Genomic DNA, 26,616 nt, shown 5'->3' on the forward strand with positions numbered 1-26,616 from the left:
TAGGCCTTCTGTTGAAAGAAAAAATGGCCGGTTATTGTACACTGTATGCTGTAGAGCAGTGGTTCTTAACCTTTTCATTACCACGCCCACTCTGAGAGTTGGTCCTTCCCTCCACGCCCCCCTTGCGTCCATGAGTAAAATTGCCTCTCAGATTTAAAGGAAAATGAAAAAAAAAGAGAAAGGGAAGGGGCGTTTTTATTCTTAAGCCCAACGAGTCTAACTAGAGTAGCAGACTATTGGAAACTAACGTTGCAAGGCGATACTTTTGCATTTTTACATAAACTTCTGAGTGTTAGTTCCTCAGTCTTGTTAAGAGAATAACGAATATAATTAGAGAGTTTTTTAAATTTTTCGTAGGGTTTGCGCCCCCCCTGGAAGTTGCTGACGCCCCTACAAAGGGGGCGCGCCCCAGGTTGAGAATCACTGCTGTACAGAATACACTCTGTTCTGCATGTTGCTCTTGCTTGCCCCTTCTATATAGAGAGATTTCTGGCCGTAGTTAGTAACTGTTATTATGATGGGGTGGACTGATATTTACCAATCTTTTTCTCAAATTGGTGTTTAGTTTTGAAATCTTGAAAATGTGCAAAACTGAATAAGTCTAAATTTAACCGAGTTTCAGTTCTCTGATTTAGTTTCAGTTCTCGCGTGGTGTCGACTGATTGACTCATATTTCATAATAATTTGTCAATCATTACCTCAGGAAATTTGAGGTATTTAATTCTATTGCTTTCTTGAATGAGACACTTAGAGTCATTGCTTTCTTGCATGAGAATTTATCATCGTTATTTATGTCATGGAAGATAATATCAGTGTATTTTAATCGTTTTGCTTTTGCAGTTGCTGATTGACTTTGCTGTAATTTGTTATTGTGAACTGGTTTCAGTTCGTAATGAGAACGTCATTGTTGTAAAATGCGAGAATTGATGGTAGTTAGTCGACTGCAGAGGATTGCAGCCAGGGTGAAGATTGGATCGTGGCTAGCAGCCTCATCGCAGAGTATTTTCACAGAGACAGAAGGTTAACTCGTGCAACCACCCCCTTCAAGGGGAAAAAAGGAATCGGCGATACATGCATGTGTACACACACACACACACACACACACACACATACATATATATATATATATATATATATATATATATATATATATATATATATATATATTTGTATATATTTGTATATGTATATGTGTATGTATATATATACTGTACACATACAGTATATATATGTATGTACATATGCATATATACATATATGTATATATGTATTTCCAATTTTAATTGATGGGGTTCCGCGGTGTTTGTATTTCCTATTGGAATACGACATGTATACAGCGATTATTAGTTCTTTTCATTCATTATCTATCCATCAGTAGTTTGTTTCTTTAATATTATGATTAACGTATTTCAATTCATTGGGCTTAAAAATAGAAAAAAATAAACTTCAGGTTCTGAACGTATTTTAAAAATTCTGTTGTTTTATTTTGCTTGTGCATACCATTGTCTACGCAAGAGGAACTAATTTGGCTAAGAACCTTGATAAGAATATTCATACGAAGACATTAGAAAATTAATAGACGAAAAGAAATATTATTATACTTTTTGGAAACCAGCATGCAAAATTGTTGACAATTGAGCAGAAATAATAAAAGAAATGGAATGATAAAGATAGACCAACCTCTCGTATGAACTACAAAAGACGAGGGCAAAAGAAAGGATTAGAATCTTGAATAGGTTCGAAAATGAGGAGAATGGAGGAAAGGGGGAAAAATAGACAAAAGGGGCGAGGGGAGGGGAGGAGAGGAGAGAGGATAGGGGGGGGGGGGGGCTGGCAGTGCTCTCCTGGCCGCATTCAATACCACTACGACGGCCTTGTGGCCCTCGGGCTTATAAAAACAAATGACCGTCTTCGACCTCATCCTGTTCCCCTTCCTAACTTTCCCCCTCCCCTCCCCTCACCCACCTCTCCTCCTCCCCTTACCCATTACCTCCCCCTCCCCTCCGCCTCCACCCCTCCCCTCCTCCTCTGTGCAACTACTGCTCTCTTTTTCCTCCTCCTCCTCCTCCTCCTCCTCCTCCTCCTCCTCCTCCTCCTCCTCCTCCTCCTCCTCCTCCTCCTCCTCTGTTTCTTCTTTTTGTATCTCCTAGTTTTATAGTTTTTTTTTTTAGTATCTATTTTTCTTTTATATGCGCTGTTCTTCCAGTGTTCATTTACTGTTTTAATTCCCCAGGTTTTAATTTAACGTTTATTAATGTCTTTTCTCCCTCTTTCGTTGTAATTGATATTTGTATGCATGCTCTCTCTCTCTCTCTCTCTCTCTCTCTCTCTCTGTTATTATAATACGAAGATGCATATCTTTGGACATTGCTGTTTTCATAATGAGAAGAATAAACGAAACTAAAAAAGTTTTACAAACTTGTCTAAGAGTGAAGGATAACGAAATTACCTAAACAAACGAGAAGCAGACATTAAAAATAAGAAACTAAGAAGAAAGAAAAAAGAAAAAAAATATGAAACGGGAAGAGTTTGGTGGATGACGGTTAAAGGGTAAAAGTCAGGAGGAGGCGGCGAAGGATAAGACCACAATTTCCCCCCACCCCTTTTTCTCCTTAATTTTTTTTTATTAAATTCTTTTCCTCCGTCTCCCTCCGTGGCGAGTGTTAATTAGAAATACCAGGTGGGAGACATTTTACCCTCTCATGAAAGGAGTTTGGCGGCTGAAGTGGTCTTCTTCTTCAGGCGCTGATGACGCCCGGGTTAATGAGACCATTTATAATTGAGGTTATCAAGTGCAGCCATGTTCTGGAAATGGAATGGTCATTTCCTCTTGATAGTAATATTTGGCTGTGATTAATTTAGATTCTCTCTCTCTCTCTCTCTCTCTCTCTCTCTCTCTCTCTCTCTCTTTAATAGTAATATTTGGCTGTGATTAATTTACTCTCTCTCTCTCTCTCTCTCTCTCTCTCTCTCTCTCTCTCTCTCTCTCCTGAGATGGGTAATGTTAGCAGCATACACGTGGCTATGATTAATATAATATATCTCTATCTATATATATATATATATATCTATCTCTATATATTTATATATATATACTCTCTCTCTCCTGAATTTGGGATATAGTGTATATTATGTGTATCATCTATGTATATATATATATTATAATAGTTATATATACATACATGTTGTGTCATGTATGTCTCTCTCTCACGATCAATCTCTGAGATGCTCTGCTCAATGACTTGAGAGTAATATATACGATGATATTTTATATATATATATCAATATATACTTCCGGATATATACGCTTTTTTATAAATAACAATGTATATATAGGGTGGAGCATTTTTATATATCCTCTATGAATATTGTATAATATGCAAATCACAAGTGTTTATATATATATATATATATATATAAATTTATATATATATATATATTTATATATATATATATATATATATATTTATTATCATATATACAGTTTATCCGTGTGGTTATACATTCGGAATGTTGTGTGAATGTTTGTGTGTTGTTTTTCTTCAATCACGATCAATAAACTGGGCTTATTATCGCTGTCGAGATGCCAATTTGTTGCTCAAAATGTTTTTGAGAGACTAATTTTACACCGAAAGCTGCTATTCGCTGGAGTATTTTTATTTCTTTGATATATTTTGTTCGTGTCGTAAAAATCTAAGTTCGTTTGTAGAATTTCGTTTCACTGTAACTTAAATAATTGCCTGATAATATTAACGTTTGTTTCGTTTTATTAAAGCTAACAATGTTTTATTATGTACGTTCTTGAGCATTTGAGTCTTTCTCTTCTTACCTTGGTTTCTTTTATCAGATCCTCTGGATGAATATTGTATATTTATTCCTTTTAAATATTGATATGCAAATGCCACAAGTGTTTGTAATTTTCCACTTTAATTCGTACTTAATATTATATACAAAATTATATATAAACGAATCATGAATCAGTCTATATGGGGAATACGTAGCGATTGGGAGAAGTACTCCTTGAAGGACACAGTTCTGATCTATCTATATGTGTGAACCTCAGGTGTGTATCTATATAGCCTTATTGGAAGGATTAATCAGCAAGGCCTCCCTTCAATAGCTGATTGGAAGGATATGTATATCAAATCTCTATAGAGGACTTGATAGGATATCTTTTATGGGAAAGATACACATAATTGATTGGAGGTTGAAGATATCACTTGGGTCAACCCCCAAATTCCTGGAACTTCCACGAAAACACCTTCCGGAGAATATATAGAATCAGCTGTTGTAAGCATTTAGACTGTGCTGACTCATGTTTGCTTGGCTTGAGGCCATTATTTCCATTTTTACGACTGTTTTTATGGCGATTACTGCAATGTAAACATCTTGGTATTGATAACACGACACAAAAGCATTTGGCCGTTATCCTGGTTCAGACTTTATTTTTTCACTCCTTCTCTTCTTCTCTTTTTTTATTTTTCTCTCTCTCTCTTTTCTATTGGTATCTGTGTGATAAATGAATCATATATATATAGGTAATTATAATCATATATGTATATATATATATATATATATATATATATATATATATATATATATATATACCGGTTTCGACTTTATTTGCAAGCCATGATGAAGGCTTAGAAATAAAGTCGAAACCGGTATACATATATGATAAATGAATCACGTACAAAATTTATTATAATCATATATATATATGGGCTTTTAATGTAACCTTGTCTTAAATCAACCAACTAAGAATATGAAAGTTGAAGTATATTGTAGTTCGTTCTAGTGACTACCTTTGATAAATATTCAAATTATTACTTTATCAAATAATTTTCATCATCCTTATTTCACATCTTTCTATACCGTATTCTCATGTTTCGTCTTATTAAAGTTAGCCATCCTGGTTGGCGTGTAAGATTTTAGTGATCCTGAAGTTTTAATATTTGCAGTATGGAAAAGTCTTAAAGTCTCTTTTATGCGGTGGCGGGAAATACTACCACCAGCTCTTATTGTTTTCTAGAAAAAAAAAAAACTTTGAAGAGAGAGAGAGAGAGAGAGAGAGAGAGAGAGAGAGAGAGAGAGAGAGAGAGAGAGAGAGATAACAACTAAATATTTATTCACATTTCAGCTATAAATTCCCTAATATACCAGCTACCAAGACGGTTATTCATAACTTATCGTAGAGAGTTAGGAAATTCGCTGGAAAATTGTGACATGATTCAGTTATCCCTAGTTACTTATTAAAGCTGTGGTTCACGGGTCAGTTTAGGGATAATTAGAAATGTTGTATACAAAGAGTCCTTTAGATTGGAGTTTAAATTGTCCATTCAGTGACTTGTCTTTTCAGTGTCCCTTTTTAGTTTTCTGTAAAAGAAAACTATTGTGCCGGCTTTGTCTGTCCGCCCTCAAATCTAAAAAACTACTGAGGCTAGAGGACTGCAAATTGGTCTGTTGATCATTCACCCTCCAGTCATCAAATATACCATATTGCAGCCCATTAGCCTCAGTAGTTTTTATTTTATTTAAGGTTAAAGTTAGCCATGATCGTGCATCTGGCAACAATATAGGACAGACCACCAGCGGCCCGTGGTTAAAGTTTTGGGCTTGATATCTCTGAGACCACCGAAAGATAGATCTATTTTCACTGTGTCCGATTACAAAACTTGGGATAAATCAGATACAGTTCATATAAACAATTCCTCTCTCGGACTCTCCTATCTTTATATATATATATGAAGACAGATGATCAGTTTCAGAAAACGATTGTTTACAGCAAACAGGTCAACGCAGACGTAGGAGACACGAGATATGGTATTAAGAGTGTAATATGAGTATGGGTAGTTTCTCTTGCCAGTGGATACCTTTATCGAGGTGGGGAAGCTGTGATACCGATTTCAGTAATTATTCAATTTATCAGTGGCAAACATTATTGGCGTGGAAATTAAAAATCCATTAAGAAAAAATGCCTACCACATATGCGAAATTGATTTTCCCAGAAGTTGAGGATTGTAATGTGACCTTCAGGAACTTACAAGCATCGAGGAAGACCTTCAGCACTGGAGTGTTTACATATAGTTAGAAAAAGAGATGAAGCAGTCAGCAGCGAAAGTCCTAACTGGTTTCGGGACTTGGGATAAAGGAATCATCTGTTTTCACAAAAAGACAGATGATCAAGCAGAGACGCGAGAAGGAAAGAGGCTTCTTAGCGGAAGCTAACAGAGTTGAAGAATGGGGAAGGCCCATCCTGGTAAAACTAAACCCCCATTTCAGTGATGCTTGTTGGCGAAGATGAACACCCAGGGTGAGATCAACTGGTTCGGGATCGTCAAAGGCCCAAAATATATATATAGAGCTATATATATAGGCTATATATATATATATATATATATATATATATATATATATATATAAAAATATATACATATAAGCACACACATTATATATGTAAATATATATTATATATATACAGTATATATATATATATATATATATATATATATATATATATATATATATATTTATATATATAATGTATGTGTGTGTGTGTGTCAAGTGTATTGTCAAACTGCACGTGACAAATATATATGCAGATAACCATTTGAAAGGTGAAAATTTCAGACCAGGTACCAAGAGCTTCCGCGTATCATGTACACTTCTTGAGGGTACTTTGGAGTAATTTATACCCCAAAGAATTGTTCGTGATACACGAAAGTACTTGTTACTTTGTCTTTAATTTTCACCTTTCAAATTGTTATCTGCATATATATTTGTCACGTGCAGTTTGACATCTTATTACACACACACACACACATTATATATATATATATATATATATATATATATATATATATATATATATATATATATATATATATATATATATATATATATATATATTATATATATATATTTGTAGTGTGTGTATATATATATATATATATATATATATATATATATATATATATATATATATATATATATATATATATATTATTACACACACACATATATATATATGTATATACATATATTTGGCCTTTGACGATCACAATTGATCTCACCCCTGGGGCATCTTCGCCAACAAAGCATCACTGAAATGGGGGTTTAGTTTTACCAGGGATGGGCCCTTCCCCATTCTTCGCTCTGTTAGCTAGCCAAGATCCTACGGCGTCTCTGCTTTTTTGTGAAAACAGATGATTCCTATGCAGAGTCCCGAAACCAGTTATTTCGCTGCTGACTGTATGAAACACTCCAGTGCTGAAGGTGTTCCTCGATGCGTAAGTTCCTGCCACGCTACAATCCTCAGGAGGTGGGAAAATCAATTTTGCATATGTGGTAGGCATTGAACTTACGGGATTTTAGGCCACGCCAGAGGTTGCCACTGAGGAATATGTGAAATCTGTATCACTGCTTCCCCACCTCGAGGTATCCAATGGCAAGAGGAGACTTCCCGCTCGAAGCTCTTCCTTCTCGTGTCTCCTACGTCTGCGTTGACCTGGCTTCCTCGTTTTCTGGAAATTGATCATCTGTCTTCACAAAGAAGGAGAGTCCGCTCCATACGGATGAACTGTGTCTGATTTATCCCAAGTTTTGTAATCGGACACGTGACGCATCTGGATTCCAGAGACATTTTCGTCTCCACTGAGCTGCTCCAGTCTTCTGGAATTGTTGGGATTCCCGGGATTGTCAGGGACTTCCAGCAGATGGCAATGATTTGGAATGATTCTTCATCTCTTTTTCTAACTACATGTATGTATAATTATGTATAATTGTATGTATAAATAAATAAAGCTCCGCTAGAAGATGAGGTTCCGTAAGCAAGGCCCGGGGATTTTCTGGAGACGCTGGAGTCAGTCTTGTGAAAGTTCCCGGAAGGTCGAACGATATGCCTCAATCACTCAACTTCTTTTCACGTGTCTGTGTGTGTGTGCTTATATAGTGATTCGTTTTCTAGTTTATCTTTTTTTCTGAGAGAAAATTTAATGGAAATATATTTTAATTTCATCACGAATTTCAGTAATGACGGCTTTTCATTAATAAGTTGAATAATTGATAACAGGTACCAAGAATTTGAATACAAACAGGCGACTTCACCAAACATTTACGAAAGATAAAGTCATGCAACATTTGACCTGTTTTATACATACATACATACATACATACATACATACATACATACATACATACATACATACATACATACATACATACATACATATATATACATATCATATCATATATATATATATCTAGAAATATATATATATATACATACACACAAATATATGTACATACTTATACTGTGTTTGTGTGTAAACAACATGTACAGGTTTATATATATATATATATATATATATATATATATATATATATATATATATATATATATATATATATAGAGAGAGAGAGAGAGAGAGAGAGAGAGAGAGAGAGAGAGGAATTGTATATATATTTATATGTATAATAGCAGTTCAGCCACATCAGTTCAGCAGGTGTCTCCTCCTCTTAATCAGACTGTTATCGATAAAGTGGGATTAATAACAGATAGTTTAACTGTGGAGCATCGCTATATTGTGATCGAAAATAATGATTAAAAAGCCACAATAATATAATTGATAAATTGTATATTTTAAGACACAAAAATATACAAAAAAGGGGATAAAAACGAGGAGCTTTGACCGTTTGCGCAACGGTCCTCTTCAGCCAACTGAAGCTGAAGAGGACCGTTGCAGCAAACGGTCGAAAGCTCCTCGTTTTTATCCCCTTTTTGTATATTTTTGTGTCTTAAAATATACAATTTATCAATTATATTATTGTGGCTTTTTAATCATTAACAGATAGTTTGTATTGGTTCAACTCTTATCAGTCATACAGCCGTTGATGAGTCACGCAGTGGGTCTCTCTCATATCAGTTCGGAGCCTTAGCACCTTTTACCCTTCTACATAATTTTTTTTTTATATATGCATGTTATTTTCTTCAGCAAAAATATAAAAATACAATAAATAATAATAATAATAATTGAGGACGCCAGGACGCCAAGTGGCACCTTTTACCCTACTTACTACATAATTTTTTTTATATCATGTTATTTTCTTCAGCAAAAATATAAAAATAAAATAAATAATAATAATAATAATAATAATAATAATAATAATAATAATAATAATAATAATAATAATAATAATAATAATTGAGGACACCAAATGACACCATTTCTTGAGGACGCCAAATGTTCAGGACGCCAAATGGAACCTTTTACCCTACTAACAAATGTTCAGGACGCAAAATGGCACCTTGTACCCTACTACATAATTTTTTTATATATGCATGTTATTTTCTTCATATAAAAATAAATAAATATAAAAAAATAAAATAAATAATAATAATGATAATAATAATTGAGGACACCAAATGACACCCTTTCTTGAGGACACCAAATGTTCAGGACGCCAAATGGCACCTTTTACCCTACTGAGAAGAATAGCATTGGTCAGTTTTTAAATTGTGTGCTTGTGTTAAGCCATTGTAAAAAAAATGAATAAAAAAAAAATCGTGTATAAAATTGCAGGGTACAGCCTTCAATAAACATGGAAAATATAACACATTCCACATATTAAAAATGACCCTTGAACGTTCAAAGTTGTTATTTTTACCTCTGTAACTTGATTTATGAGGCCTCTAACATTCGTGTAATAAGAGTACTGCCATTATTCCAACCACTTTTCGTTTGTAACCTGTGATTACTTTCATGGGTCTTCTCACCTTTTTCCAAGAAGAGAATAAAAACAGTGGCCGCTTTTTTACTAATGCCTGATGAGTAGCGGACCCCCGATCTTTATGTTATGCGAAAGAACATGACATAATGAACGTTGCGTAATGCGTAAGAGCTTACAGAGTACGATACGCTGAGATTGATAAAAAATATTCTTTTATACGTAAGTGGATTTACATATCTTATTACGTGCGTGCATGCGTGCGTGCGGGAGTACTTACTAACACACGCACGGTGAGTATGTACCAGCGGATCGTATTTCACTGAAAGCATAATGGTTATTATTTTTGAATGGTGCGAAAATGATAACGGTTGCGAGTCATTTCAAGGGAGTGGTGATTCGGGGGATTGGAAATATAATTCCGAGGCTGTAAATTGAAGCGAAAAGTAGATACCGTACTCTTTTACTAAAGCTCTAGGAATGTTACAGAGCGGGACAATACGTATTTTTGGTTTTGTTTTGCGAACGTAGCTTAACGTCATATTACCTTACAAAGTTTGTAATTATTCTGTTTGTTGTCCATAATAAAAAGAATGATAAATACGATATTATTGAAACTGTATATGTATATATATATATATATATATATATATATATATATATATATATATATATATAGAGAGAGAGAGAGAGAGAGAGAGAGAGAGAGAGAGAGAGAGAGAGAGAGAGAGAGAGAGGTATGTAAAGTGTGAAACCAAAAGGACGAGAAGGGAATTTCATCCAGTAATGTTATGAAACCTTTGCTCTTTTTCTGTGAGGTATATGGAACTTATATATATAGTATATATATATATATATATATATATATATATATATATATATATATATATATATATATATATAATATATTTAGTAATAGCCATAATGATCCCTTGACTTGTCGATTTTATCACATTATTTTTTCTTAGATACGCCCATCATTTAGCTAGCCTTGAATCCAAGGTTGGCTCTGATGGAATCGAGATGTCAAGATTTCATTATGGCTATATATATATATATATATATATATATATATATATATATATATATATATATATATATATATATATATATATATATTATTTATATATATATGTATGTATGCATGTATGTATGTGTATATATGTATATATACATATTATGTATATAATATATATATATAATTATGTATAGCTGTAATTTATTCTAAATAACACTTCCATGCTTAGCGAGCTAATGTGTTTTGTAATATTTTTTTGTCCACATGATCTGGGTCACCTTGAAATTCACCATGATATTTGCCATTATTTGCTCAAGCCGGGGTGCTACATATGAAATAAAACTAGAACACATGTAAAACCTTTTCCCATAATTTTTGTTTGTCATTTATTAATTAAGTGTTAATTAAGTACACTCAAAGCAGAGGCTGATCTCTCCTGTTAACGGACGGTTTTGCCTTCCCCGTGTCACGCCTGTGTCGTGTGTGCAGAAAGGTGTCTAATTACATCCGTATCTTCGGTTCCTTTGGCCATGGTTCCGTGGAATGATTGAATGGAGTCATTCATTAGTGCTGACATAGGCCAAACGTGAAATTATTCTCGTACGCAGGATTTGAGTGCGTGTGTGTTGGGGCGGGGGTTGGGGGTTGGGGAGAGAATGGAGGAGGAAAGAAAGCGATCATATTTTGTGTGGGGGTGGGGAGGCGAGGGAAGGGATCGTATTTTGTTTTCTGTGATATTTTTATGACTTTTTCTATCAATAAAAATAACTTTGGCTTGTTTACAATTATTTTTTCTCTGGACTACCTTAACAGGCTTTTCATTTTTTCTGTCATTGTGCATATATGTACGAATATATCTGATGTTTTGTGCTCAATTTATGTTTTCCTTTTTAGGAATCAAATTTCAGTAATTGTCTCTGAAATTGATCAATTCACTAACGGATTACAACTTACAGTTTATATTTCTGATATTCTAGGTTACTGTATTTATCCCATACTGACTAGAATTATCTGCTGCTGGTCGTAGCATTAGTACACACATTTTTTTTTTTTGTGAGTCTTGACTACTGAATGTATTTGGTGTCACAAACCAAACATTGGATGTGTCACAAACACAGGTTGTCGTTGCAGTATCAGACGAGAATTTATATACAGGAATGTTACTTTTGAATTTCAGTTCTCAAATACTGCTGGTATACTTGTCAGAATTATAGTCATGTTTTATATTTAGTGGATAAGCACATTAATAATGATCTGTTTTCTGGATACTCTGCTTCAGAGTTCCTTGAGTGACTCTCGACCCTTGGCTTCCACTTTTATAAGTTTTATGTTCCCAAGGCCTTAACTTCATGTAGGCGTCTACTTTCCCTTAAGGGCATATTATTGGGTATCGTCGTTTCGAATTAACCAATGATCAGAAAGTGTGCAGTATTAATCACTGTCATTGTATTGTACATTATTCAGTTTTTGGGGTTTTGGCTTAACTAAGTACCTTTTTACCATAACCACATTGCTAGCCCCACAACATCACCCGAGTACATGAACATAAACATAACGCGAGTGAATTCGTAGCATCACGTTTATCAAAAAGCTTTTAACCCTTGTTCTTGGTACCTCAGCCAGGTGCTTCACATAACGGATTAAATAGTCACGGGCATAGATCCAGATCATGTTTATATATCTGAAAGTGAATCCATTACTGGAGGTCAAAAGGCCGAAAGGGTAAAATAAGGAAGAGTATATGTTTACTTCTCTCAAGTGTATATGCATAAGTGCGTGTACTATATGAGCATTGACATGACCCAAGTTCACTATGTTAACATTACAGCAGTACAGATCTATACACACACACACACACACACACACACACACACATATATATATATATATATATATATATATATATATATATATATATATATATATATATATATATATATATATATATATATATATATATATATATATATAATATATAAATTTATACATATATACATTATATATATATGTATATATATAATATATACAGTATATATATATATATATATATATATATATATATATATATATATATATATATATATATATATAATATTATATATTATATATTTATATATATACTGTTATGTGTTAACATTATACCCTGAACTTGAGCTCATACCAATATGAAACTGAAATGACTAATTTTTCCTCCCTTTTTTTTCTTGTCTTTGCAGAGCCGATAGAAGAACTGGATCTCCTGCAGGCTATAGCAGTGCCGTTCGCTGATCCGTCGACGCAGTACTTCGTGACGGGGTTCGACGGATTCCCGGCCTTTGGCTTCAAGGCCGGAGCCAGCATCAAGCATCCCTACAGACTCTTCCTGCCCGAGAGGCTTTATCGCACCTTCTCGGTAAGACGGGAGCTGAATATATCAAGTATATATATATATATATATATATATATATATATATATATATATATATATATATATATATATATATATATATATATATATATATGTATATATATATTTTTTTCTTTTGACATTTTTTTATTTTTGATTCATATTTTTTCTTATGTTTTACTGATGGAGCATGGTTTGTATTTTTTTTTTTTTTTTTTGAAAATAAGAGAAAGAAGGGCTAGAGAACGGGGATGGAAGTAGAGAGAGAGAGAGAGAGCGTTTATTTTTATTTTTGACATTTTTTATTTTTTTATTTTTGATTCATGTTTTTCTTATGTTTTTACTGATGGAGCATGGCTTGTAATTTTTTTTTTTTGAAAGTAAGAGAAAGAAGGGCTAGAGAACGGGGATGGACATAGAGAGAGAGAGAGAGAGAGAGAGAGAGAGAGAGAGAGATTATTTTTGTATATTTGAGAAGAGAAATGAATAAATAATTATTATTCTTATTTGTTTTTAGTGGATAAGTATGGCTTATTTTGTTTTTCGTTTTGAAATTAAGGAAGAAAGAGCTATCTTGTTATTTCTCGTATGTTGAGGGTTACGTCTATACTGACTGGGTAAACAACAGGTGCTTCATTACTGTAAATAATCTTGTGAAGTATAATGAAAGACTTCTCATACCTGGACAGTTTTGTTCGTCGATGTTATTATTATTATTATTATTATTATTATTATTATTATTATTATTATTATTATCATCATTTTTTATTTTTTTGTCTATCACAAACATCCTTTTCGACTGGGTGGTTTTTATAGTGTGGGGTTCCGAGTTGCATCCTGCCTCCTTAGGAGTCCATTACTTTTCTCACTATGTGCGCTGTTTCTAGTAGCACAGTTTTCTCATTATGTGCGCTGTTTCTAGTAGCACACTTTTCTCATTATGTGCGCTGTTTCTAGTAGCACACTTTTCTCATTATGTGCGCTGTTTCTAGTAGTAACATTTTTTCTCAATTATGTGCGCTGTTTCTAGTAGCACACTTTTCTCATTATGTGCGCTGTTTCTAGTAGCACACTTTTCTCATTATGTGCGCTGTTTCTAGTAGCACAGTCTTCTGCATGAGTCCTGGAGCTACTTCGGCATCTAGTTTTTCCAGATTCCTTCCCAGGAATCTTGGGGCCGTGCCTGGTGTTCCTATGATTATGGGTGCAATGTCCACTGGCGTATCCCATATCCTTCTTATTATTATTATTATTATATTGTTGTTGTTGTTGTTGTTGTTTACTAAATGCTTATTCAGGTAGTATGTACTGTACTGATGCAATATTTTTTTGCAAATTATATATACTGATTTCGCTACGGAAATAATAATAAATAAAATTTGAGGTGGAAAACAATATTGTATCTGTTTGAAAGACAAACCTCAGTTAAAAATTGATGTAGTTTTTTCATCATTATTTTATCGATATCAATACTGACTTTGTATAACAGTTGAAATTTAAAGGTCACAAGGCAGTGTTGCAGTTATTTTATGAATAACGTTTCCAAAAATTTCGTTATTTTGAGCGAGTGTTATTATTATTATTATTATTATTATTATTTATTATTATTATTATTATTATTATTATTATTATTATTATTATTATTATTATTATTATTATTATTATTATTATTAGTTAGTAAGAATTTTAATGTCCTCTCAAGCTTCCTGGGAATCGGATGCAAATGTTAGTAAAAATAGAAATATAACTTAGAGATATTAGTATTAGAATTATGTAGACTACACACAATTAAAACAAGTAAAAATGCGCCGAAGTTTCTTCGGCGCAATAAATTTTTCTGTACAACCACGACCCCTGAAACTAAAAGCCGCGGCCCATGAAACTTTCAACTACGGCCCGGTGGTGGCCTGTGTTGTTGGTACCTATATCGGTGCCAGAAGTACGATTATGGCTAAATTTAACCTTAAATAAAATAAAACTACTGGGGCTAGAGGGCTGCAATTTGGTATGTTTGATGGTTGGAGGGTAGATGAGCTACATACCAATTTGCAGCCCTCTAGCCTTGGTAATTTTTAAGATCTGAGGGCGGACAGAAAAAGTGCGGACGGACAGACAAAGCCGTCACAGTAGTTTTCTTTTACAGAAAACTGAAGATGAAAATATTGCTTAAAGAAGATAGAAATAGAATTATGTAGGCAACAGGCAATAGAAAAACAATAGAACTATCGCTTAGAGGTGTTAGAAATAGAAATATATAGGCTACGGACAGTAGAAAAATAAAAATATTGCTTAGGGAAGGTAGAAATAGAAGTATGTAGGCTTTAGTCTACAGATAATAAAAAAATAGAAATATTGCTTGGAGGTATTAGAAATAGAATTATGTAGGCTACAGACAGGACAATAGAAATATTGCTTAGAGAAAGTAGAAATAGAATTATGTACACTACAGATAATAAAAAAAATAAAAATATTGCTTAGAGAAAGTAGAAATAGAATTATGTAGGCTACAGACAGTCAAAAAATAGAAATATTGCCTACATATGTTTGTAATAGAATTATGTAGGATACAGACAATGGGAAAATAGAAATATTTCTTATAGATGTTTGTAATAGAATTATGTAGGCTACAGACAATAGGAAAATAGAAATATTTATTATAGATGTTTGTAACAGAATTACGTAGGCTACAGACGATAAAATAATGAAGATATTGCTTAGAGCAGCTAGAAATACATTACGTAGCCTAAAAAAAAAAATCAGATACGAGAAGCATGAATTTATGTACTAGTAGGTAGACATTAACTTTAAAGCCAGGAGCAATGCAAAAAAAAAATTATTAAAAATTTTGTTTCAGTTGCCAGTTGTTCTTTTAGTAACCAACTTCCATCTTCCATGCATCTAGTTGCTTTGCGAAAGACTCAGTGCGGTTCTTGAACATTTTTCATTATTCTTTCTTCTTCTTTTTCTTCTTCTTCTTCTCCCTCGAGACGTTCAGCATAATCTTCAAAGCTTGTTGCATAAGAGGCTTGTTCTGTAATCTCTAAGTCCGTAACGTGCGCTTTCCTTTGTATCTCGTCAGTACTTTTATAGCATACTTTTCGGCTTTCTTTTTTATTTATACTTTTTACTTTTATTTTTTTTTTAGTTTAAGCTTTTCCAAGAACCCTTCTTGATAGCTTGTGTATTTTTTCTTTTTCAGTCAGTACTAAACTTTTTCTGTGCTAGGACTGGAAGTTACGTTTGCTTCCTCATACAGAGATAACTTTTATTATTAAATGAATTTGTAAATTTATATATATATATATATATATATATATATATATATACATATATATATATATATATTATATATAATTATATATATATATATATATATATATATATATATATATATATATATATATATATATATATATATCGTCTCCGTATTTTTAGAAGGCTCATACATTACAATCTCCTTTGCATCTATATCCTTTCCTTACACAGTATTGTGAATGGTTTCTTTCCCTTTATTGCGTTTTGTTGTAGTTAATTTGAAAATTAATTTCCTATATTGACTGGTATTTGTGATGTGCCGATGTATTGTATAATTAATCGAATGAGGATTTTATTCAAGCGTATTTTTCCACCTCTATGACAGGTTCGCCGTACCTGTTTGATATGATTCGGAGTTAATTTGAAGTCGATAGTCTGTGATGCTGGTGCCGGTTTATTTCTGTAGTTTTAATTGTAAGACCAAGGACATTTATTTCTGTTGACGGCGGTTATTTCAGCATTATTTACTGTTGCTATTTATGGGTGGGGATTTGGATTCAATGTGGTGATTAGTCGTAATTAATCTTTCGAGTTTTGTTTTTTCAGTTTTTGGCCATTTGATCTCTCTTTCTGTGTGTGTGTGTGTGTATGTGGGTGTACGTGTCTCAATAAAGTATTATCCTGAAACAATATCCTTTTCAGTTTTTCTTTTGCTATGCAGAACGCAATAATGTTATTTTAATCACATACAATTAAATCTTCATCCGTTTTTTTTCTGAGGCTTCTATGAACAAATAAAGATTCTCTGTACTGGAATTTATCCAGATTTCTCCTGTACCAGAGCCTTTGGCCTCTCCCTAGCCAAAATCTTCACAAGGTAGCTACTAAACAACATTTATCTTTTTGCTTCTGTACAAGTTCCCCTCTCCGTAATGAACTGCCTTCTTTGGTTTCTTAATTCCCATAATTACATTTCTCTGGGTGGGGTTGATAGCGTGGTAGCCTTCGAATCAAAATAAATTGCAAGGTTTCTTTTTCAAAAAAAAAAAAGTATTAAATCCAGTCTTGAAAGGTAATTGTTCTTCCAGGTGCCAGATGCACGAGATTTGCAATCCCATTCCTTAAATCAGATGGATGTAAAATTAAGTTTTGCATTATTCCCCAAAGAATTCATCTCGTATTAAATCCAGTCTTGGAAGGAAATTGTTCTGCCCGGTGCCAGATGAACGAGACTTACATTCCCATTCCTTACGTCAGACGCAAATGAAAGAAATCGTTTTGCCTAATTCCCCAAAAGAACTCATCTCGCGTTAAATCCAGTCTTGGAGGTTAATTGTTCTGATAGGTGCCTGATGAACGATGTTTTCCAATCCCATTACTTACCCTGTACATCAGTTGGAAATAAAAGTAACAGTTTTGCCTTATTCCCCAAAGAATTCATTTCATTTTATTCTTTGACAGATTCTCGTGGCAGTGAAGCCCGATTCCTCTGCCCCGATGTTCCTGTTCGCCGTCACGAACCCTTTAGAGAACCTCATTCAGCTGGGCATCTCCCTCTCCCCCGGCGGGCCCAGCTCGTCCAACATCTCCTTGTATTACACGGACGAGGAGAGACACATGACGTCACAAACCATCGCTTCCTTCTTGGTCCCGCAGTTCACTGGGTCCTGGACCAGGTAATGAAATAACAATTATTATTATTATTATTATTATTATTATTATTATTATTATTATTATTATTATTATTAGTTCGCCGTGTAATGGCTCAGGTAATAAAATGACATTGAAATTGTTATTATTGCTATTATTACTATTATTATTATTTCACTTGGTCATGGTGTAGGTAATGAAATGTCATTGAGGTTATTGTTATTATTATTATTATTATTATTATTATTATTATTATTATTATTATTATTAGCTCATCGGGTCATGGACCAAGTAATGAAATGACATTGAGGTTATTATTATTATTATTATTATTATTATTATTATTATTATTATTATTATTATTATTATTATTATTAGCTCATCGGGTCATGAAGAAAGTAATGAAATTACATTATTATTATTATTATTATTACTATTATTATTATTATTATTATTATTATTATTATTATTATTATTAGTTCATCGGGTCATGAACCAAGTAATGAAATTACATTGAGGTTATTATTATTATTATTATTATTATTATTATTATTATTATTAGTTCACCGGGCCATGGACCAATTAATGAAAAACTATCAAAGTTATTATTATTAATATTGTTTTTGTTGTTGTTTCAACGCTTTACATTTGCACATCATCAGACGACTCTCCAGAAAGTTCACATAAATGAGAAGTAGGAAATTAGACCAAGGTCAAATAAGAAGTTGGACAGCCGGATTGGGAAGATACTTGAGGGAACAGATGAAAAGCAAGAGGCAGATAGTGATGGAACTGCTGTCGAAGGGAGGCTATAAAGAACCTGAAGTTCCGTTTAGATTGTGTCACGCAAGCCATATAGTCGACGGGAATACCTTACGGTTGATTGATTTATAGATTTTAGGCATACATGCCAAGCACGGGGGCAACTAAGGCCACTCAGCGCTGAAACGGAAATTGGCAGTATAAGTTTGAAAGGTGTAGCAGGAGGTGAACCTCGCAGTTGCACTATGAATCAATTGTTAGGAGAGGGTGGACAGTAAGGTGGAAGAAAGAGAATATGAACGGAGGTACAGTTAAAGGAATGAAAGCAGTTGCAGCAAGGGCCGAAGGGATGCTGCAAAGACCCTTAAGTAATGCCTACATTGCACCACATGAGGTGCACTGACGGCACCCTCCCCCCCCACCAAGGGAGAATATCTTACGAGAGGATGCCGTTGAAGACAATAAATGTGTTTTTCTTGTGAGTGAGGTAGGGGTGGTTGGATTTTGGGCGTGGGGATTAGGTTAGGTTAAGGAAAGCAGAGTGTCTTCCTCAAGTGCAGTTCCTCCGGATAGTATGAGGTGGTACGCTGGAAGCTTATATTAAAGATATTCTTCAATATTCTTCAATATTCAAGAATAGCCAGGAACCTTCTTTTTATTAGTTTACGTCTGTATTGAGCGTTGGAATGTACTAAACGTTTCAGTGTGACTTTCGGAAGCAAGAAGTTAATGTAAAATGACTTAGTGTAAGCCTGGTCGGCAATGAATGGTCATCAGTTTGGCTCTGATTTCTTTTAGAAACTCTTTATGTGGTCAGTATGTTTACATTCTTAATAACAAGAAATGTTATTAAGAAAACTACATTTCCCTCAAGTTCATGATGCAGAAGATAAAAATTTCCATTAGTTTTAACTAGGAAATCTCGTTCAGAACGATTTACATACTGTAACTGCTAACGAGAAACTTGCGTTAAGTTATCAAATACATAGTTTTAGTATTTTATTTATTCGTTTATTTATTTGTCAGGAGAAAGTAGGCTATCATTTTGCATATCACAGATTCCACCAATATTTCAATGAGAAAACAAAATGAAACCCGGCAGATTCATCGTTATCATTATTTAGATTATAATTTCACAAAAATAACTGTACTAATTTGGAAGCCTTACCACTCCCAGTAAATATTTACCAACAAACGGCCTTAGGAAAAGTTTTCCCACGCAGGTAAAGAGCAATGATGGCGGTAAGAAGGATCACCCTTTCTTTTTTTTTTTTTTTTTTTTTTTTGGTCCAGCACACGTAAATTTTCCTTTCCAGGAAACAATTAGCGAGGGAAAGGAATAAGGAAATAAGAAAAAAATATATAGTGGCCGTAGATTAGGGTGAGTTCAGAAGTATTGAGAATTGTGTGTTGAAGCTGTTTGAGAATTTCTTTTGATTGTTGCGCATCGTTTTGTTTTTATGACAATGAAATTATTATTATTATTATTATTATTATTATTATTATTATTATTATTATTATTATTATTATTATGTCCCGCCTTTATCTTTGTTTTTACGCAAAGATGAAAGAGACTGCGCGCGCGCACACACACACACACACACACACACACACACACACACACACACACACACACACACACACACACACACAGTGATCCACTTAGGACTATTGGGATGAACACAAAATATCTGAAATAATTTTTTGTTACATCCGTGTTGGAAATTATATTTATTGATTGTTGTGAAGATTTTTATTTGCATATGTATATGCATGTGTTTGTGCATGCTGTGGGCTGGGGAAGAGGGGAGGGGATATCGGAGACCCTAAATGAAAATCTTATTTGTCCTGTACTTCTTAGAAATAATTACCCTGAAGCGTGAAAAACTAAATGAAATTGTAATCTAAAGAACATTTTGTTTTCTCACAGAAAAAAAATTATTTGAATCCATTATACGAAAGCCCTACTAAAATTATGGTCTGTCCTCCCTTTAGCAGTAATGTATTAAAAACAAGTGTCTCCCTAATTGAAAGTAGAAAGAGTGCAACCTTATCCATGGTCCATTTGATTCGAGAGTCATTTGCTTTTGTTAATTTTATTTCCATTGATTCATGGTATTATTTCTTTCGATTTGAAAGCTCTGGAGAAAGTTTAAATAATTTAACGATTGCATAGAAGAGCAGCGGGAATTATGCTCGTATGAATAAGAAAAGTTTTGTAGATTTTATTGATTTATAAAATATAGAAAGTGTAAAGATCAGACAGTACTTGCTAGATATTTTACTTGATTTTTCGTTCAATAACCCTAATAAATCGCTTATATACACATGAATGTTTAAAGTATTAATTTGCATAAGAATGGGCTAATAATTACATTTGCAATACAGCAGCATACGTCTAATTTCTAACGTGTTATTTTGTAAATAACGTCTTTCAGGTTATAATGTAGAACTCAATAGTTCATTCTGTAGCGATTCTTTTGTAATTCCCAGAGTGATTAATTATTGTTCCTATGTTTTTTTAACATCGTCCTTTAGGTTATTCTGCAGGTAATATTTTAGAATTTCCAAAGTGATTATTTCTTTTATTTTTCAGTACCGTTCTTCAGACTATAGAACTTAACCGTTCATTCTGTAATTATTATTTTGGAATTCCTAAGTGCTTAATTATTTTCGTATTTATTGACTATAGTTTACACGAGATTCTTTTGTAATTCTCAGAGTTATTAATTATTTTTTGTATTTTTGTTTACAATAGTTTGTATATAAACCCAACGTGTGCGAGCAATTATAGGTAAAAGACCATCACGTAAATTAATATGCTTTAAATATTCTATCGCTGTACCCAGCCATAACTACTGATAAATGCCTGTATCCTCTTATCCAGTAAGCTTACAAATGACTTGGTATAACTTTGTATCCCCGTATCCCTTTTTTTAGGTTTGCCTTGAAAGTGACGGAGGACGAGATCCACCTGTGGTTCAACTGCCAGCTCTATAACGGGCTGATGGTGAAGCGGATGCCCCAGCAACTAGTGTTCGACTCTGCCTCCACGCTTTATATAGGGCAGGCAGGAGGAATTTTCAAGGGAGAGTTCGAAGTAAGTTCTCTCTCTCTCTCTCTCTCTCTCTCTCTCTCTCTCTCTCTCTCTCTCTCTCTCTCTTTCGGAATGAGAAACCAAATTGAAGATTTTCTTTCATTTACCTGTTACTTCCTTATTTATGCTTCTCCCTCTCTCTCTCTCTCTCTCTCTCTCTCTCTCTCTCTCTCTCTCTCTCTCTCTCTCTCTCTCTCTCTCTCTCTCTCCCCGTTTCAAGTTTTGTTATTGTTATATCTTACAAGGTATCTAAAACAATAGTTTAGTTGCCTTCCATATTTTTAATTGTCTTTTTTATTTTATGCATTGTCATCTTCATAGTTTCATGTAAATATAAGCTTCTGATATTTCGAAAATATATAATTTTTTAAACGATTGTGGTTCATAATGTTTTTACTGTAAGGGATGAATGAGATGGAAGGAGATTAAATGGATGTGAAATTTTTTTTACGCCTTACATTTTTCTTAATATACAGTATATACAGTATATATATAGATGTATATATATATACATATGTATGTATATATATACATATATATTCATATAGATGTGTATATATATTATATATATAATTATGTATATTATATTTATATAATTTTTTTATTCAGTGTTTGCTGTGCCAGTGACTCTCTTTGACGAAAAATTCATAATATATATTACATCCGTTACCGATGAATGATTTTGGTCCCCTGTTTAGACTGGTGTATATTACGTTATACGTTTTTAATAACTTAGACCTTGTCAAGTATTTGCACCCATCACCGTTAGATTTACCAAGTCACTTCATAACTCTGTAGCAAGTTTTAATTATAGACGTGCTATTATTATTAGATGCTTTGGAAAGGTATTTTCGTTTCCTTGCTATTTAGAGATTTGGATTTCATGAGTGGATAATACAATATATGAAAATGGACGTTCTGTTGGAAGAATACCATTAGCCATCTTGAATGTGGTTCTTCATTGGCGGGGTGGGTAGAGCTCTTGGCTAGCACGCTGTTGGCCCAGCGTTCGACTCTCCGACAGGCCAATGAAGAATTAGAGGAATTTATTTCCGGTGATAGAAATTCATTTCTCGTCATAATGTGGTTCGGATTCCACAATAAGCTGTAGGTCCCGTTGCTGGGTAACCAGTTGGTTCTTAGCCACGTAAAATAAAACTAATCCTTCGGGCCAGCCCTAGGAGAGCTGTTAACCAGCTCAGTGGTCTGGTTAAACTAAGATATACTTAACTTTATCTTGAATGTGACTGCAGGGCCATCATGAAGAGTATATTTGAATGACAGAAGTGTCACGACCCTTAGTCCCATGAAAATGCAGTGGGATTTTTTGTGAATAATTTATTGATAATTTTTATTTGGATGTTTATTGCTCTTCAAGTCACAAATAGAGGTATCTGTGTTTTATGGTAAAATTCTCGAGGTTCAGTTAATGTTTATCATAAATATTTTCATGTAATCGTACTTGGCTTAGTTTATTCTTGTTTTTTTCGGTATTTACATTTTATTAAGATTGCTGACATACCCAGATACCACAGTGGGACAACTCACTTAGGGTATACCCACACAACAATATATTATTTCGGTTGTGCTCTCCATGTCAGATCATTCAAACTGCAGCTGCAGGCGATAAAAAGAGTTTAAGGTTAATATACGAACGGCCAAAATTACTTTTATATGTAAAATCTTATAATCTTTACTATCATTCCTTCAAAATGGCGTAAATATGTTATTCAGGCTAACATGTTAAAAAAATAGTTTTTCCCATTTTCATGATGTATTTTAACGTGACTGTAAAAATATGTTATTGTTAAAATTACCAGTTTATGTGCAATATAGGAGCCTTGTTTGGTACCAGCCCCTTGGGAATGAATTTAAAAACAGGAACAAAAGACAGTAAATAACATATACGTAAAAAAAGACATAAAAATAAAAACACAAAGAAAAGGCAGGCAATATCTTCAGTTTTACCAGGTTATTTTTAGCCCATGTAGTGAGATAATATTTTTATATTTATATTGCATTTTTTGCCTCACTTACCTTTGTAGGGACTTTCAAATACCTCTTGGCCCGTTTCGGGAAATAACCGAACTTTACTTGTGTCATCCCTTCTTGAATAGTTTTCTTCGTTTTCTTTGATCACTAAAAGAAAACGTAAATATTACGAGTAGCAGACTACACTAAAAGATTTCGTCGTTCGCGGAAGAATAATAATATACCTTAATACTCCAAACTTTTTTTAATGTTTAAGTAAATTGAATATATTGCCGAGTTATTTAGATAATTAATGAACGTTTATGTTCTTGTCCCTGTCCTCTAACATTAATGACTATGTATAGATAACCAAGAAACTCTACGTAACGACGTTGTTATATCCAAAGGTACCTGTAGCAAAGTCTCTCTTTTGTGAAACAGTTGTTTTGTAACTGTCGCATTAAGTATTTTGTTGTGGTGAAATTTAATTGTACCATAAATATGAGGTTGAACATTAAAAAAACAGATAGGATAAAACCATTATTTGTAAACGTAAGCCAAGTTTTTTTTTTTTTAACTAGATCTGTTATAATCTAACCCTAGCCTAGACTTACTGTACGCTGCACGGCAGACTGACATTTAAAACTAGCCTAACCAGAGTAACCCTAACCTAGTCATACGCTACAGGGCAGTCTAACCTAACTTAAAACATTTAATTGACATCGTACCGAGGAGCCTGACCCAGAAGACGCCATCCTGCTCTGACGGCGACGGCGACGTTAGGCTATCTTCAATTCACTTCGGTTGTTAGACTTCTCGGGAGGCCTGGCTTGTCGTAGTCTTGTTGTTGTTAGTAGTAGTAGTAGTAGTAATTGCGGTCTCTGCTGCTCTGCAGTTGAGGGTGGAGGTGTGTTCTTTGTAATGGCTCCTCCCTTGCGCGTTTTATTCCTCCTATGTTTGTGTTTGTTTGAGTTTTTTTGTCTCTGTAAAGCCATAATTCTTTTATAAATTGGGTATTCTTTCCTTTTATTCAGTTTTCCCCTATTTCAGCGGATCTGTAAATAAAAGGATATTAGTAACTATCAATTCCTCCTTATTGCCTTTGCAACGGCTCCTCCTTTGCTCGTTTTATTCATCCTTTGTGTTTGTTTGAGTTTTTTTTTGTCCCTGCTAAGCCATAATTCTTTTGTAAATTCGTTATTCTTTCCTTTTTTCTATTTCCCCTTCAGCAGATCTGTAAATGAAAAGATGTTAGCTATTTATTTTCCTGAAATGGCTTCTCCCTTCCTCGTTTTATTCCTCCTTTGTTTGTTTGTTTGAGTTTTTTTTTTTTTGTCTCTGTAAAGCCATAATTCTTTTATAAATTTGTTATTCTTTCCTTTTATTCAATTTCTGCCTTCCTTCAGCAGATCTGTAAATAAAAGGATATTAGTAGCTATCAATTCCTCTTTATTTTCTTGAGATATGACTGCTGCACAAAACTGCATCTGTTTCTAATCTCATTATATGCTGGGCAGTAGAGTAAGAAATGTTCTAAGTTTTCATTTTTTTTTTTTCATGGCACAAACATTTTGTATCCTCCCCCTTTTAGCCTATTCCTGTCGTTGGGGTGGAGGGGTATTCCTTGTAACGGCCCCTCCTAAAATCCAGTTTATTTCTGTCTATCTTCACTTTGTTTCACTTTGTTTGGTTTTATGTACAGCCCTCGACAGGGATAATTTGGCGGGCCTTTGTACGTCTTCAATATAAGTTTTTGTTATATTGTATAATTGTCTTTCACTTTGTTCACTCTTTCACCCCCCACAGGGATAATTCCCTCTCTGGCGGGCCCTTGTACTGTAGTCTTCAAAATAAGGCGCTTCTTACATTTTATAATTCTCTTTCAGTGTTTTCCCGTCATTATCGTAGCTCCTGCAGGATAAGAGAGTCTTTAGTTCTTTTTTGAATTTGCTTTCTTCTTGTATGCTCTTCACTTCAGGCGGTATTTTGCTGTATAGTACAAATGCGCTCTGGCCTGACTTACAATTTGTTCTAGGTTCAAATAGCCTATATGCTTCTTGATTACAATATCCAGTCACATGATACGTCATTCCAGCTCGATTTTTTAGGGGTCCTTTTTTCTGCCTACTTTAAACCCGTCTAATATCCTCTCCAGGCTTGCCTCTCAGTGATGCCAAATGTGACAACCTGAAATCCGTTAAACAGACATTCAAAAAGCTTCTCTCTCTCTCTCTCTCTCTCTCTCTCTCTTCTCTTCTCTCTCTCTCTCTCTCATTTCTCCTCTCTCTCTCTCTCTCAAAATAAATCTCAATATAAGTTAATAATGAATGTAACACACTTCAAATAACAACATAGAGATGTTTATTTACCTTTTTCATTGTTTTAAAATGTGTCTTGGCAATGGTGGCACTTAGAAACCTTCTAGTGAATAAAAATCGTGTCTTCATCTTCTTCCTCCATGGATGCTGTGCTTGTTGAACTTTCTGGAATTGCTTGCCAAACACGTGCCATTTTTTTGAAGATTATATGTATAACAGTCCTTTTCTAGTCTTCTTAGACCTTCGACTTGAAAGCACTGCATTAATAGATTTGAGACATGAAAGCACTGCATTAATAGGTTTGAGAGACTTGAAAGCACTGAATTAATCGATTTGAGGGACTTGAAAGCACAGCATTAATCGATCTGAGGGACTTGAAAGCACTGCATTAATAGATTTTAGACTTGAAAGCACTGCATTAATAGATTTGAGA

General features: G+C 33.8%; 1 protein-coding gene across 6 annotated transcripts in view; it reads left to right on the plus strand.

The window, feature by feature from the left end:
* Positions 1-26,616, plus strand: part of LOC136833218 (collagen alpha-1(XVIII) chain-like) — a 665,928-nt gene that overhangs the window by 221,403 nt on the left and 417,909 nt on the right. For all 6 annotated transcript variants that reach the window (XM_067095081.1, XM_067095086.1, XM_067095082.1 and 3 more), the window contains exons 3-5: positions 12,961-13,136; positions 17,847-18,061; positions 21,738-21,897. In XM_067095081.1, the coding sequence (XP_066951182.1) occupies positions 12,961-13,136; positions 17,847-18,061; positions 21,738-21,897 (551 nt within the window). The remainder of the gene's footprint in view (positions 1-12,960; positions 13,137-17,846; positions 18,062-21,737; positions 21,898-26,616) is intronic.

This window comes from Macrobrachium rosenbergii, chromosome 51 (assembly GCF_040412425.1).
Source record: "Macrobrachium rosenbergii isolate ZJJX-2024 chromosome 51, ASM4041242v1, whole genome shotgun sequence".
NCBI classification, from domain to species: Eukaryota; Metazoa; Arthropoda; class Malacostraca; order Decapoda; family Palaemonidae; genus Macrobrachium; species Macrobrachium rosenbergii.